This window comes from Larus michahellis, chromosome 1 (assembly GCF_964199755.1).
Source record: "Larus michahellis chromosome 1, bLarMic1.1, whole genome shotgun sequence".
Classification (NCBI taxonomy): domain Eukaryota; kingdom Metazoa; phylum Chordata; class Aves; order Charadriiformes; family Laridae; genus Larus; species Larus michahellis.
This window is the reverse complement of record NC_133896.1, coordinates 31,892,099-31,905,043: the sequence shown is the minus strand read 5'-3', so window position 1 is coordinate 31,905,043 and position 12,945 is coordinate 31,892,099. Positions and strand designations below refer to the sequence as shown.

General features: G+C 37.8%; 1 protein-coding gene across 44 annotated transcripts in view; it reads right to left on the bottom strand.

Annotated features, from left to right (window-relative positions):
- Nucleotides 1-1,135: 1,135 nt before the first annotated feature.
- The window catches only part of NRCAM (neuronal cell adhesion molecule), a 164,151-nt gene continuing 152,341 nt past the window's right edge, over nucleotides 1,136-12,945 (bottom strand). For 16 of the 44 annotated variants that reach the window (XM_074562383.1, XM_074562642.1, XM_074562735.1 and 13 more), the window contains one exon: nucleotides 1,136-3,516. In XM_074562383.1, the coding sequence (XP_074418484.1) occupies nucleotides 3,279-3,516 (238 nt within the window). In that variant the 3' untranslated portion in view covers nucleotides 1,136-3,278. Of the gene's footprint in view, nucleotides 3,517-4,108; nucleotides 4,167-4,227; nucleotides 11,288-12,945 lie in introns of those variants that run through there. The other 28 variants (XM_074560545.1, XM_074560295.1, XM_074609251.1 and 25 more) reach the window with 7 other exon arrangements.

The window sequence follows — 12,945 nt, the reverse complement described above, 5'->3', positions numbered from 1 at the left end:
AGATTACAAGAAAAATTACTGTTGGGGTATCTTCTTTAATTCCCTCCGGATTTATACAATCACTCCAGTGAGAATAAAACCAAAAGCAAAGGTATATCACTAAAAGGAAAATGTAGCAACTATACGTATGAGTACACTTTGGGGAACATGCACAACGAACGTACGTGTGTCTCCAAAAATGGTTATCGTATGCAATCTTTTGTCCCAACAAAGCCTAGGGAACTCGGACCCCTCTTTCCCGGAATTATTCTTTAATCAAAACAGAAAACAGCTGTATTTCATATCTCCCAGTCAACGCATATTGCTGGAAAAATCAACAGATACCTGTACAGAAAAAAAAAGGCAGCCCAGTATCTGAAGGTGCCAGAACTGAGACTGTGCAGATGTCAGAAGCCGGAATAGCCAGGGGTTTCCAACTACGCATAGGCGGCTCGGAGGGCTGACAGAATGGCTTCTGACTCGGTGATAAAATCTCTCTTCCGAGCATCAAGGCCAAGCACCAGCTTCCTGATGTATCTCCCGAAGCATGTGTATCTCTTGGGATCCGCGGCTCTCCTGCAGTCTTCTCTGCGGAGCAGCTGCCCTCCTGCCCAATCTGTTCCCATTCACACACAGAATAGACAAGATATGAAAAGAGCATTGCAATGGATTTTGCGTACTGTAAAAGATGTTATTTAAAATTCCCTCACTTCATGTAGCGTTTAAAACAAGGGCCCAGAATTTTGTACGTATGTCAGATAATTTATATAGGACACAAAATCCTGATCTGGGATCCTACCTGAGGGCTCTTAATTTTGAATAAACATTCTTATTTCCTCTTACTCACTCTTGCAGGTATGGAACACGACACTTTCATTTTTTTTTCCTTGCAGAAGTATGACTAAATAAAGCATCCACGGAAGTAACATGTAAATAGCAGATTTCAACAGGAAATAGTCAAATTCACATTTTTTTCAAATGGTAGCACATAAAGATATGCAACTTCCCCTAAACAATTTGGTTGCAGTACATGAAGTCCCGTAACACCACGGGAACCTCTGCCAGAGTTGTTTCACGCTTTTTTCCCCACTTTGAACTCTCAGTTACGCGGTGAATCAGATGTGATTTTTAGTGCTAGTGTAAACAGAACAAACAGTGAAATTTTAAAACCACATTTATTTTTAATACAAAATCTGTTGCACTATTACAGAAGTGAGCCTGTATGTTTACCCCCACATGCACAGATAATTCAGCATCTACAATTAAATAAGAGTAAAATCATATTTCTCTTTTACCAAAACCATTGGCAAATCTTATTAAGAAAAGTTCTCTTTGTGCTTTGTAGTCAATGTTTCGTAGAATTCCTGTCTTATTTCCGTTCCCGTTAAGAAAACCTATCAATGGAAAGCTCAAAGGTGCGGAAGAAGCTTATTACAGCTAGCTTACATCTGTGATTGCTTCCGTTGTGCTTTACCTACAATATATACATGAAAGCTGCGAGCTGTACTACGGTCTAATGCAACGCACTGGCAAAAGCTCTGAATGGTTCCATGAGGAATCTGCAGTAAATAAGCAGAACAGTTCACTACTTCGTCTTCACCGCAAAAAAAAAAAAAAAAAAAAAGAAAAAAAATATTAAGTAGATGCTTTAAGATACCATGCATACCATTGGCTATAGTACTTCTTACACAGTACAACATAAGCTTTCTTGTTTTATTTGTCTGTAACACCTAGAAGCATATAGCAGCTACGCTTTAAGTGTATTTACAAATTCAACAAAATATCTACATATAAAAAGCTTACTTAAAATTAAACTTGATGCAAGTTATGAAAAACCAATTTATTGGCAAATGAAACTGAGCATTCCTTCAACCATAGGTTGTTATAAAAATTTATATTTGGAGGTAAACATTTGATTGATATAGTATGCGAGAAAATAATTTCGTAACCGATAATGGTAATCCTTTACCACTAAACCGTATTAGCACTTGTCAGATCGAATTCTGTGGTTCCGAGCGGTAACCCCCCCACTGCTTCAGGGCGTAGATAATTACGAAGCTGCCACACCGATCAGGCCGGGACACAGAGGGAAATGCCCTCTCGCTGGTGTAGTCGGCTGGTTTGTTTTTTTAACAATTTATTTTACAAGAGCTTAGACCTTGCTGTGTTAGTCAATAATTTAATTCTGGTTGTGTTTTGTTTTTGTTTTTTTTAAATCTTCTAAGGCCATCAAAACATGTTGTGCTCTGTCTAGAAAGCATTTATTTTATTTTTAAAGGAAAAAGAAAAATCATACTCTTCTTTGCGTAATTTAAAATGTTTAAAACCTTCCATTTTTAGCACAACAGTTTCATAACACGTTTTTTCCCTTCACATTTGCATTTTATTTGGCAATGACAGTAGTCCGCTAATCACAGTTTACTGCACCGACTGATTGAGTAGTACAGCGCATTATGGAATGCATATTGTATAAAGGCACTGAATGTATTTTGCCCTGTGTTTTCTGGAATATTTTCTCTTATTTTAAAGTTTTTCTTTCAGTGACTGTACAAATTCCAAAATGCATTGCAATGCGTATCTTTTATGCCCTAAAATCAATCCAATGTGTTTTGATGTAAAAATAGAACACTGTACTGCTGTAATACTTGATAGATTAAAAAGGCTATAAAGTAATAGGAGCAAAGAGCAGATAATAGGGTCTCATTAAGCATCAGCAAATGCAAGTGTCATACTTAAATCATTTAGCAATTATATACTGTACATACTGTTCCTAACTGTCTTGCAAAAAGACATATGATAGCTAGACATTAAGTCACCAATTTCACAACAATGTCCACAAAGACATTGAAGTTCTATATAATACTACTATAACACTCCGACAATGAAAACGGAATTCATATCCAGGGATTCAGCTGAGGACTGCATAACAAATTGTCAAACCATGTTTTTATAGTGTACACGAGATTATCTGTGAATTGTGTAGCTTTTTTTTTTTTCCATGCATCATACCGTATTTTCAACAGGAAACAAAATTATAAGTCGATGTTATTGTTTGTGTCAGTTCCTTCTAAAAAAGTAAAAATACCCAAGTTTTGAACAAGATTTGGATTTGTATTTTGACTCATACTAACATACCACTTAACGTGTCGTTATGCTGTATAACTGTATTGACCTGCATGTTCTCATAGCATAAACATCTTGTGGTGAGGAGCTCCGTTACCTGCATGTTCATAGTATGAGAAGGAGGATGTACAAGTGCTTTAAACAAACTGAAGATACAAGGGGATCGAGTTCTGTGGTTACACAAATGAATTCATGGCATTTACAGGAGAAGGAGCCTCAGAGCTTTCATTTCCTTCGGCAGGTTCTTTCTCTTTTTTACCACTATATTGTCCAATAAAGGAGCCATCCTCATTGAACTGACCATTTACACCTTCTCCATAGTCAACTAAACTATCGTCACTGTCTTCTTTTTTCACAGTTCTGTCTGAAGGCGTCCGGCTTCCTTTTTTTAGAGGTTTATGGTCCTCTGCATCACTGGAGACACAAACAAACAAACAAACGCAATTAACTGATGTATTATATATGAAGACAAAATCAGCCATGCATGCAGAGTTTACAAAAAGCATGTGTGCAGCCCTATAATCCTTTAGTAAACCCACATCACATTGTAGGGACAGATCAATATGATGCAGTTGACATGAATACATGGTATAGGAATGGTTTAAACAGAGAATGTCTTCCGTGGAGGGAGAGGGGGTTGTGCTTTCTTTTTTTTTTTTTTTTTCTTTTTTTCCTTTTTTCCCCCCATCGTGCATGACTTTTCAATGATAAGACTTGTGCCCTTCGCTTGGAAGCAATTTAGATGCAACTGCAAGCATTAAAAAGTGGGTTGTAAAGTTATAAAAAAAAATAATTTATTTGTTCTCCAAAGTAACAAGCTTATGATGTGCCGTGAAGTTAGTCTGTTAAACTTCTTAATTTCTTTGACTCCTTGAACATGAATGAAGAATGAATCTGGTTAAATGAAATATACTGATTTTCTTTACTAGTATAAAGAAAATAAAAGTACTGCATTTCAAATAATTTGTTACATAATGCAGGCCAGACTTGCAATTTTCAACCTTACCTTTCAAGAGACCTACATATTCCATTAAAAGGGTGCAGAAGAAACAAATGAAAATAGCCTAAGAAGAAAAGCAAAGTCCATATCCTGATAGTGATCAGTATTTTATCAATAATAATTTGCTCTTAAAATTGCTAAAACATTTACTGTATACAGGTAAAGCAACAATTAATCTTAAGGTAGCTACAGTTGAGCAGTTAAGACCATGATTAGTTTTTTTCATTACTTATCACCTTATCCTAATCCATAACTGTTAAGACGATGATGGTGAGTTGGAGGACAACAGAAAAAGGAAAGGAAAGAGGCAGGGAGGAGAGATCCCTCCAGCAGAGTATTGTGGTGTTTCCCTTGTCAGTGGAAAAGCTGCAGCACCATCAGCATCCCCAAATAAACCTGCAGCTGTGGTAAGCTGGTAGTTCATGAAATACATGTAGTTGGGTTCTTTTCAGAATCCTTTACACTGCACTTCAGTTTCAAGATGAAGATTTCAGCAGCAGCTCTAAAGCATTTCCAATTAAAAACTGATTATATATTCAGAAAATTATTTTAACTGTGTAATTCCTAAAAACAAATACCTTAGTTCTTCCAATAATTATATTTTCTATTTTTTTTTTCTAATGAATATCTTTTAACATCCAAAGAAACCATATATATATATAGCACATACAAGGCCACACAGATTATATTGTTAGCTAACAAATGCCCTGTTGAGAAATATTTCACTATTGCTAGAAAACATTACGCCAGTTTTTCATCAAGCTGCTTCTCCTTATCTCATCACCTTTTTTGGAAGACTCCAAGTTATCACATTCTAAAAGTACACCTCTAATAATTACAGAAAAAGCATACCAGAAATTTTTATTCTTCCGTGCATACACAAGAAAGAAGCGGTAAGAATATCTATCTAATTAACATATAAGAAAACCTTAACGTTTAAAATACACAAAGGCAAAAACTCTAAACATGACTGTATCAGTCTTGACTTTGTTTGTTCTTAATTATTGCTGTGTACATGACATGAGGATAAATATCATTTCATTGATCTTCTTTGCTTACGGATACTTTAAACATACAGGGCAGTAGCATTTGAAAGAATGCTACTCCAAAATGTCAAGCATCAGCAGCAAAAAGCAAATGTTTAACACTGCAAACACAAGCAGATTACAGAGACATTACTGGAAGGAGTTCATTTGAGAAGGACCCTATATTTAAAAGGGTTGAAGACAGAATGGAGTATTTAAAAATCACATGCAGTTTCTCCATCGCCCTCATCAGAAGGCATCAGAGTCACTGGCACAGGCCACACAAACCAAATGAAGACCAGACCCTCTGAAGTAGGACCAGGTCCTCCTCCCAGAGAAGAATGACCTGCAGTGTTTACTGATTTATGGGTAATAGCATTTAGTAAAGAACACTGCACATATGGTTTGCTGTTTAATTTTAGACGAGTAGCTTCATAATTACTTACACTAATATGTAGGAATGAAAAGAAATGAAAATTGCCTTTGTACCATATTCCAACTGGTCAAGCAACTCTGCGCAAATATTCTGGAGTGTGACCCTATCCGGTGTAATTCACTAGGCTGGAATATACAGTAAATAAATAACACACCATCACTGTATTAAAAATATCCACATTTTTGTGTTTAATCCAATATAAAGCTCTATTTTCATTTGTAATGTAGATAAATCTAGGTACGGGAAGTTCTGCTCTTAGGGTTTTCAAGTTTGTATTTTTGAAAACAAAAGTTTGTTTATAAGCCAAACAATGAAGAAATACACAATTGGTTGCACTGTGTCTGTGATTTCTCTATATTTTAGTAAGGATGCAGATTCTGCTCTCTGTATAACTAAAAACAAACAAAACTGCAGATGTACCTAGGAGTGTACTTGCACAGAGGTGGGCACTGGTGTAAGGGAACAGTTACACCAGATGCAAATATTGACCCTGAATCTGGGGATTCCCTCCTTTTTTCCATTATACAAGTCCAGAAAGAAGTTCTGCCAAGACTCTGGCAGCAGAAAAAGAGGTGGGATTACCCAGGGTGCCTTCCACTCCTTGTTCAGGAAAAGGAAAAATATCCCGTAGTATCATTTATTCCTTATCAAACTGGATTGTGACTCTTGTATAAGATGAATACAATGTTTTGAGTGGAAGGGAAAGAAACTGAGGAATAAAAACCAAAACAAGCAGGAGAGAGAGCAAAAAAGTGAAGACATCACTGTTTTGGACAGCACTTTTGTAACCCTGGGGCTGCAAAACAGAAGGGACCCTGGTGCTCTGAGGAAATGAATGTATTTTCTGTTTGCCGCCAAGAAGCAAATGCCACCGAATTGCATTATGAATATGCATGCCCACAGAGCTACAGAACATTTTAGGCTGTAGAATATACACTACTATACTGTAAAAACATGTTAAAAACCATAAATTTTGATAGAGTATCTGAAAGATTTGCTAATCCTGCTTACAGTCGTTCACAAAACTACACAGAAATGCAACCAGGATAGATCATAATTTATTTTAGTTTTTGTTTGTGATTTTGCTTGGTGTCTTTTGTACTAAACCTACTGTAATACCTTGAAATGAAAAATAAAGTACAAACTAGGTTCACTAAAATTACAGTGGAAAACTGAAGAAGTTTTTGAAATGTGCCATGTATGCAATGCATACAGTTAATAGTAAGACACTAAGTACTGGGAGGGAACAAAACAAGAGGTGAGAACGGGTATGAATTTTATATTTAGATCAGACAGCCATGAAAGTTAACTCTAGGGATACTTTTACTATTTATTGTCTTACAAATAAATTCCATACTACTAGTTTTTTAGGGATGAAAGCTGCTCAGTGAAGACTGTTACGTACCAGTCATTTTGATAAGTACTGATATGTATCACACACATTTCTTGCCCTTTCAGTAAGAACAGTGTTTAAATATTAAAGCATACTCTAAAAGCATGATTTAAATATTTTTCATAAACAATTGCTAATATATGAATACATGTTTCTTTTTCTTCTTAGTTTAATGAAAAACATAGCAAAGTTGCATTTAATGATTAAAAGATATGAAGAAGTACGCAGGTGACAGAAACATGTAAGTGCAAAGTACGAACTTATTTTTTAAAAGAATCACTTCCATTTCATAAGCTCATCAGTTATTGAAAAAAATATGTACCTTGAAATCTCCTTTCTTCTTTCAACTTTTCAATTTTTCTTCCTTAGATATGGGTACATGCAGCAACCAGTCAGAATGGGGAAGACAGTTTTACGATGCCTCTGCAGTCCAGCAGGCAACTAGTTCCCACTAAACTTTGCCACATTCATGGACATGCAAAAAGACTCAATATATGGTTAGCAATATACTACTTTTCCTTATAACACAACTGTCAGAGGAAAGGCAACACAAAACAAACAAATGGGTAAAGCATTCTGGGCTACTGGATGCAGAATGAGGATGCAGAAGATGTTGTCAGTAAATTCCTTTTTCTGTGCCCTCAGGTCAACAGCCCAGAAACGTTTAAGTATAAGCCACAGAAATACCTTACGTTATGGCTCCCTGCACGCTCCAGGAGAACCTCCGTCCCAATTCCTAACAGGTTTCTGCTCATGTTCCTAAATTTATAGGACTGTGCAGATGAAAACTGCTTTCCCTATGCACTTATGCACCTGTATCAAACCAGGCTTCAAAACATTTTACTATTCCTAATCTGGCTAAGACGTAAGCACATGTGTATTAGTTTTCTGAGTGGTTTTTCTTTAGCATCTCTGTAACACTCAACCTTCGATCCTGGCAGAAGCAGAAAAACGGGGAGATTAAGCTCTGGCTTTAAATGGCAATGGGTCGAAAAAACTGTTGTTAGTCAAAGAACCTGACTTCCTCCTTGTGAAAATTTTAAAGAAAAATCCGCTTGACAGAAATTCAACCAACTTTCCACCTTTGCTATTGCTGGTGGAAAATTATACAAAGGGAAATCAAAGCACTGATTTAAAAAGCAGTGACACAGATGTTCAAGAATAAAAATAAGAACCACCAAAGAAAGCACATGTGTGTAAATGAGGACATGATAAGATGATTGCCAAATCCAATTGGACTATTCAGAGACAAGAATTCTGCAGGCAGTCCATTGACATCATTTCTTGCACTAGAAGCGACCAAGCTTAGAATTATGGTGCTGAGGCACAAATCATTGCTAGGTCCCCCTGTAAACACCCTAAGCTGCCAGAAAACTTGAGTAACTACGAAAGAAAAAAAAAATAAAAATACTGTAGTTACAAACTATATTCTCATTGTTAATCAACCCAGAACAAGAAGGAAAAGTAACATATTATCTAGCAGTCTCAGAACTCTTCACCAACCAATTCCGGAAAGTCTCTCATAGCATATCCAAAAATTTCTAGGAAAAATATTGTGTGTGTCAAAATGTTGAAGAAAAGAGGTAAAACAATTCAACAAAATGTGCAAACATCCTGCGTTACCACACTAGCAGTCCTACTACTGCAGTTGCTTTGTCTTGTTTGATCTTCCTAAGAACATTTTGCAGACTGCAATGAGATGCTCCACTTTCCTACTTCTTGTGAAATTAACTAAGAAACCCATGAACCCACAGGTCTGTAGATGCCATAACTTCTTCATTTCCCTTGATTTAGGGCCCAGGATGGAAATTTAGGCTGATTTATACCCCTACACTGACTTGAACAGGAGCTCTAGATAGTCTTTACTTTGAATTTAAATAAACATAAATTTGTGGTACTTCTTGTTATTTCTTGTAGTTTCTTGATGTAAGCATTGACTGTCCACAATTTACTATCCCAGTCTTCTATGACTGAGGAAACCACTGTGATTGTAGCACGATCGGTTTGCTCCAGAGGCAGTGTTTTCTCTTATTACGTAAAGGTGCAGGTATGCCTCTGGTCACAGGAACATAGCGTACCCGGTCATTCTGTGGTTCCTGCAACCCCTGTGCTTCCTAAGGCATATACTTCCTTCGTTAGATAGATATGGCAGGAAAATGTGATGTTGCCAGGTTCTGCAGAAAGTATGCTCTTAGAGGAAGTTGAAGAGTGCAAAACTTCAAACAAGTACACGCCATCCCAAGAATACTGGGAAGCCTAGAAATTGAATGTGACAAAAAACTCCCCTAAAACTGAGAGCTGTAACTTCTCTAGAAGACTTTAATTAGTCATTAAGATTAAAGTAATTTAATAATTTAAATCTTATTTTTAAACAACTGATTTTCTAAGCATTGGGCTTACTTGTCCAGAAATATTGAAGTCTATTCAGCATAAATGTCCAAGGCTTTCACTCTTCCCAGTTCCTGAGAAAGGAGGAAGCAAGTCTGCGTTCTTAGAAAGTTCCTCTTGATGGTCTGGTCTCTCTCTGAAAGTGAGATGTCCTTTCGTACTTGGCATGAAATGATTGTGAGACCTTATACTTTCCCTTCCCTCCTTTAAACTTTGGAGGACAACGGAAGGAGCTGAGGCACTTGTGAGGATAAGAAAATGAAGAGCTTCCAACAGAGCTCTTTTTTTTCAGCTGACGTAAGGAGTGTTTGTGTTCTGAGAAATCCTTCATGATCTGAACCAAAGATTCACCAAATAGCTTGCCGCCTGTGTATGGTAAAGACAGCAGTTTACATGTTAGATCTAGTGATGAGGTCCAAGGACGTAGCCATATAGCTCTCCAGGCTACAGTGAGGCATGCCATGTTTTTAACAGTGAGCCTCAGAGAATCCTCAGCTGCATCATGGATAAAATTAGCTGCAATTTTACACAGCCTCCGTTTCCTCTGCATGGCACCAGATGGGACCCATTGCTTTCTGAATCTGGCTCGCTCCTCCTGCAACCATATTACTAATGCTCTAGAAGCATAAGTGCAGTAGATAGATACTCCAAGCTGGGCTGCAACTAGCTTGAAAGATCTTTTGATTGCTTCCTCAACCTTTCTATCAGTAGGATCTTTAGGGAGAGCATCCATATTAGCAGGCACTGAGAGTACAGAATTACCACTAACCAATGCCCTGTCTACCTGAGGCAAGGTCCCCCACAAAGCAGCTTTATCCACTGGAAGAGGATAGAGCTTGTGTAGGACTGCCGGGGCTTCATGCTTTGCCTCAGGATTACCCCAAATCCTACAGACAAGATCTTCCACTGCGGAATGGATAGGAAGTGCATTATCTACCTTGCCTTCTTCAGAAGGGATAGGCAGTTCTTCTGAAGCACATTCAGATTTTGAAGACTTTAGCATCAACACTCTCTTTATGTGCTTGAACAGATACTTCTGATTCTCCATGTCAAACTTACGCAGAAGATCTGGTCCTTCTTGGTCTTCTGTAGGGGACTCAGATGACACCTCCCCATCTTCAGGGGATGACTCAACCTCCAAGGTCTTGTCAGTCTCAGATTTCTCCTTCCCAGGAGTCTGATCTTTTAAACTGTCCATGTGGTCAGACTCAAAATTTTGGGAACTGCTCCCAGTTGCTTCTAGAGGAACCACTGGAACTTCTGTAATTGGTACCCTGGGATGCTTTACTGAATGGGACCTAGCCTGTGCCACAGAAGTTATACTTTGTCTGGCTGCTGTCAAAGCATCTTTTAAGACAGTAGCTAGCTCAGGCAAAATTACAGATTTCATTAATGAATTCTTTTCAGATTCAGAGAAGTGAGTAGTAGTAGAAGGTCTTACCTTCCTGTGGTAGGAACTCTGAGTGTCTTCTGAATCTGAGCTGTAGTCTGGGGTCTGGCTGAACCAGTGCTGGAGAGAAGAATGCTGCCTTGCCAGTGAGCCATGAATTGAGCTGGAGCTGAGGGGTTGCTGGAAAGGGGATGGCTGTCCTGCCTGAGAATCTGAGCCCTCCTCCGACCCCATTATCTGTTGCTCAGAAGCATGATGTCTAGAGCCATGCCTGTACTTCCATTCGTCTGATCTCTTCTTCTCTCGGCAGAGGGAAGCAGAGACAGAACTAACCCTTGTAAGCTCTGACGACTCCCTAGCCCTCCTCCTGGTGTAGGAGGTCTCTGATCTGGTGCTGGAGTATTGATCCCCTGACCTTCTGAAGAAGTTGGATCTGTCAGATCTCACAGACTTTGCCTTGGGAAAGACAGGGTCTGCTTCAGGAGAATTGGCACAGCTACCTTTTCTTTTCTTTTCCTTGTCCATTTTCTTTCCTGTCCAAGCAGACATGGACCTGAAGTGATGAAAAAAGTTCAAAATACTCGAATTCCTAGACCTTTCAAAAATTACTTTTTTTTTTTTTTTTTTTTTTCCAAAGGAAACCCTATACCCTTTTTCCTCAAAGAAGCACTGCATCATGACCAGTGCCATGTGAGGCAGACAAACTGGGAACTGAGTGACTGCAGTGATGCTGGGCTGCAGAGAGGGTGCCAAGATATCTTCTGTAATCTGACTGGTTGCTGCTGCTGCCCTGTCTCTAAGGAAAAAAGAGGAAAGCCCAATATTGACTAATTACACAGAAATACATTTTAGAAAGGAGTTTTTCCATGGTAAATAGGATGAGCTCTTTCATGTGAACAAGTCTGAAAGCTTGACATGCATCTGTCCATATTCACCAGATATGAGGTGGATAAATGCATTCTAAAATAATTTAATAAAGCACTAGATGATTCCATAGAATAACTCAAGCTGCTTCAATATGGAGACATAAATTCAAATCTTCCTACAGATCACACATGAAAGCAGACTTGAATAGTCTTATTCTAGGCCTGAGAAAACATGTATCGAGGTCATATCATTTGTACAATTCTGTATGAAGGTCAGTTTCTGCTGCTGAAAGTTCCAAGTACTGAAAAACAGAGGAGCAGTAAAGGAGAATGCAAACTGGACTGCTTGGAAAACTTAGACAGTACTTATTTACCTCTGCTTCCAAACACTGCTTCACACCTCCCTTTCTATCAGCTGGATTTAATTAATCCATAGGCACTTAATACTGTAATAAAGTACTATTCTGAACTCATTAACCTTTTAAAAATCCTTTCCTTGATTTTAAAATCAAGAAAGAATAAAAAGAAGCTGCTCTTTGGTATTCAGAACTGTAAATCTATTCCAGTCAGATCAAGATGCACATTTCCCTTATATGAAGCAGCTATGGCAACAAAGTAGATCCTTCTTGCAAAAACTGATTTTGCTACGTACATCTGTAAATGTCACATCTTCAAAACAATAAAGGGCTTTTACAATGCTTTTGACACAGGAACACACTATAAAATCTGTTACAAAACCTATGTAAAATATAATGGTTTTGGCATATTTAGAAAATAATAACATTATTTCCTGTACTAATCAAAACCAAACAGATTAAATGTTGCTTATTTACTATGCTATGCTCATAACTGTTATAGGAACAGACTTGCCATGGCATGCTTTTTATGATGCCAGGAGATTCAGCAAGTCATTTACAATAAAGGAAGAGAGTCAGGAATAAGAGCTACGCTGCATGCTTTGAAGCTGCTTGTTATGTATCTCGTACTGAAATACATGAAAGGGAGATTTGTTTTTTCTTGTAGGACATTCCTTCCCCTCTGTGTATAACATGACTTCCTTGTTATTGGATTAGGTGTTAGTACTGGCAGCCATTTTAAATGCAGTTATTTTCCAGTCAATGTAACACAAGATTGCCTTTATCAGGTTTCAATTTTTTTTCAAAAACCAAAATGCTAAATGTTCCTTAACTGAAAGGACACTGTATCTGGTATTTTATCTACCTGAAAGACAGGTTTGTAAATGCAGATTCCTCACTTTGAGACAACTGTGTTTGAATCTGGATTTCACCTTGCATTAGTGAATGGCTTATTCTAAGCTTGGATGTTTAATTTTTTTTCTAATGGC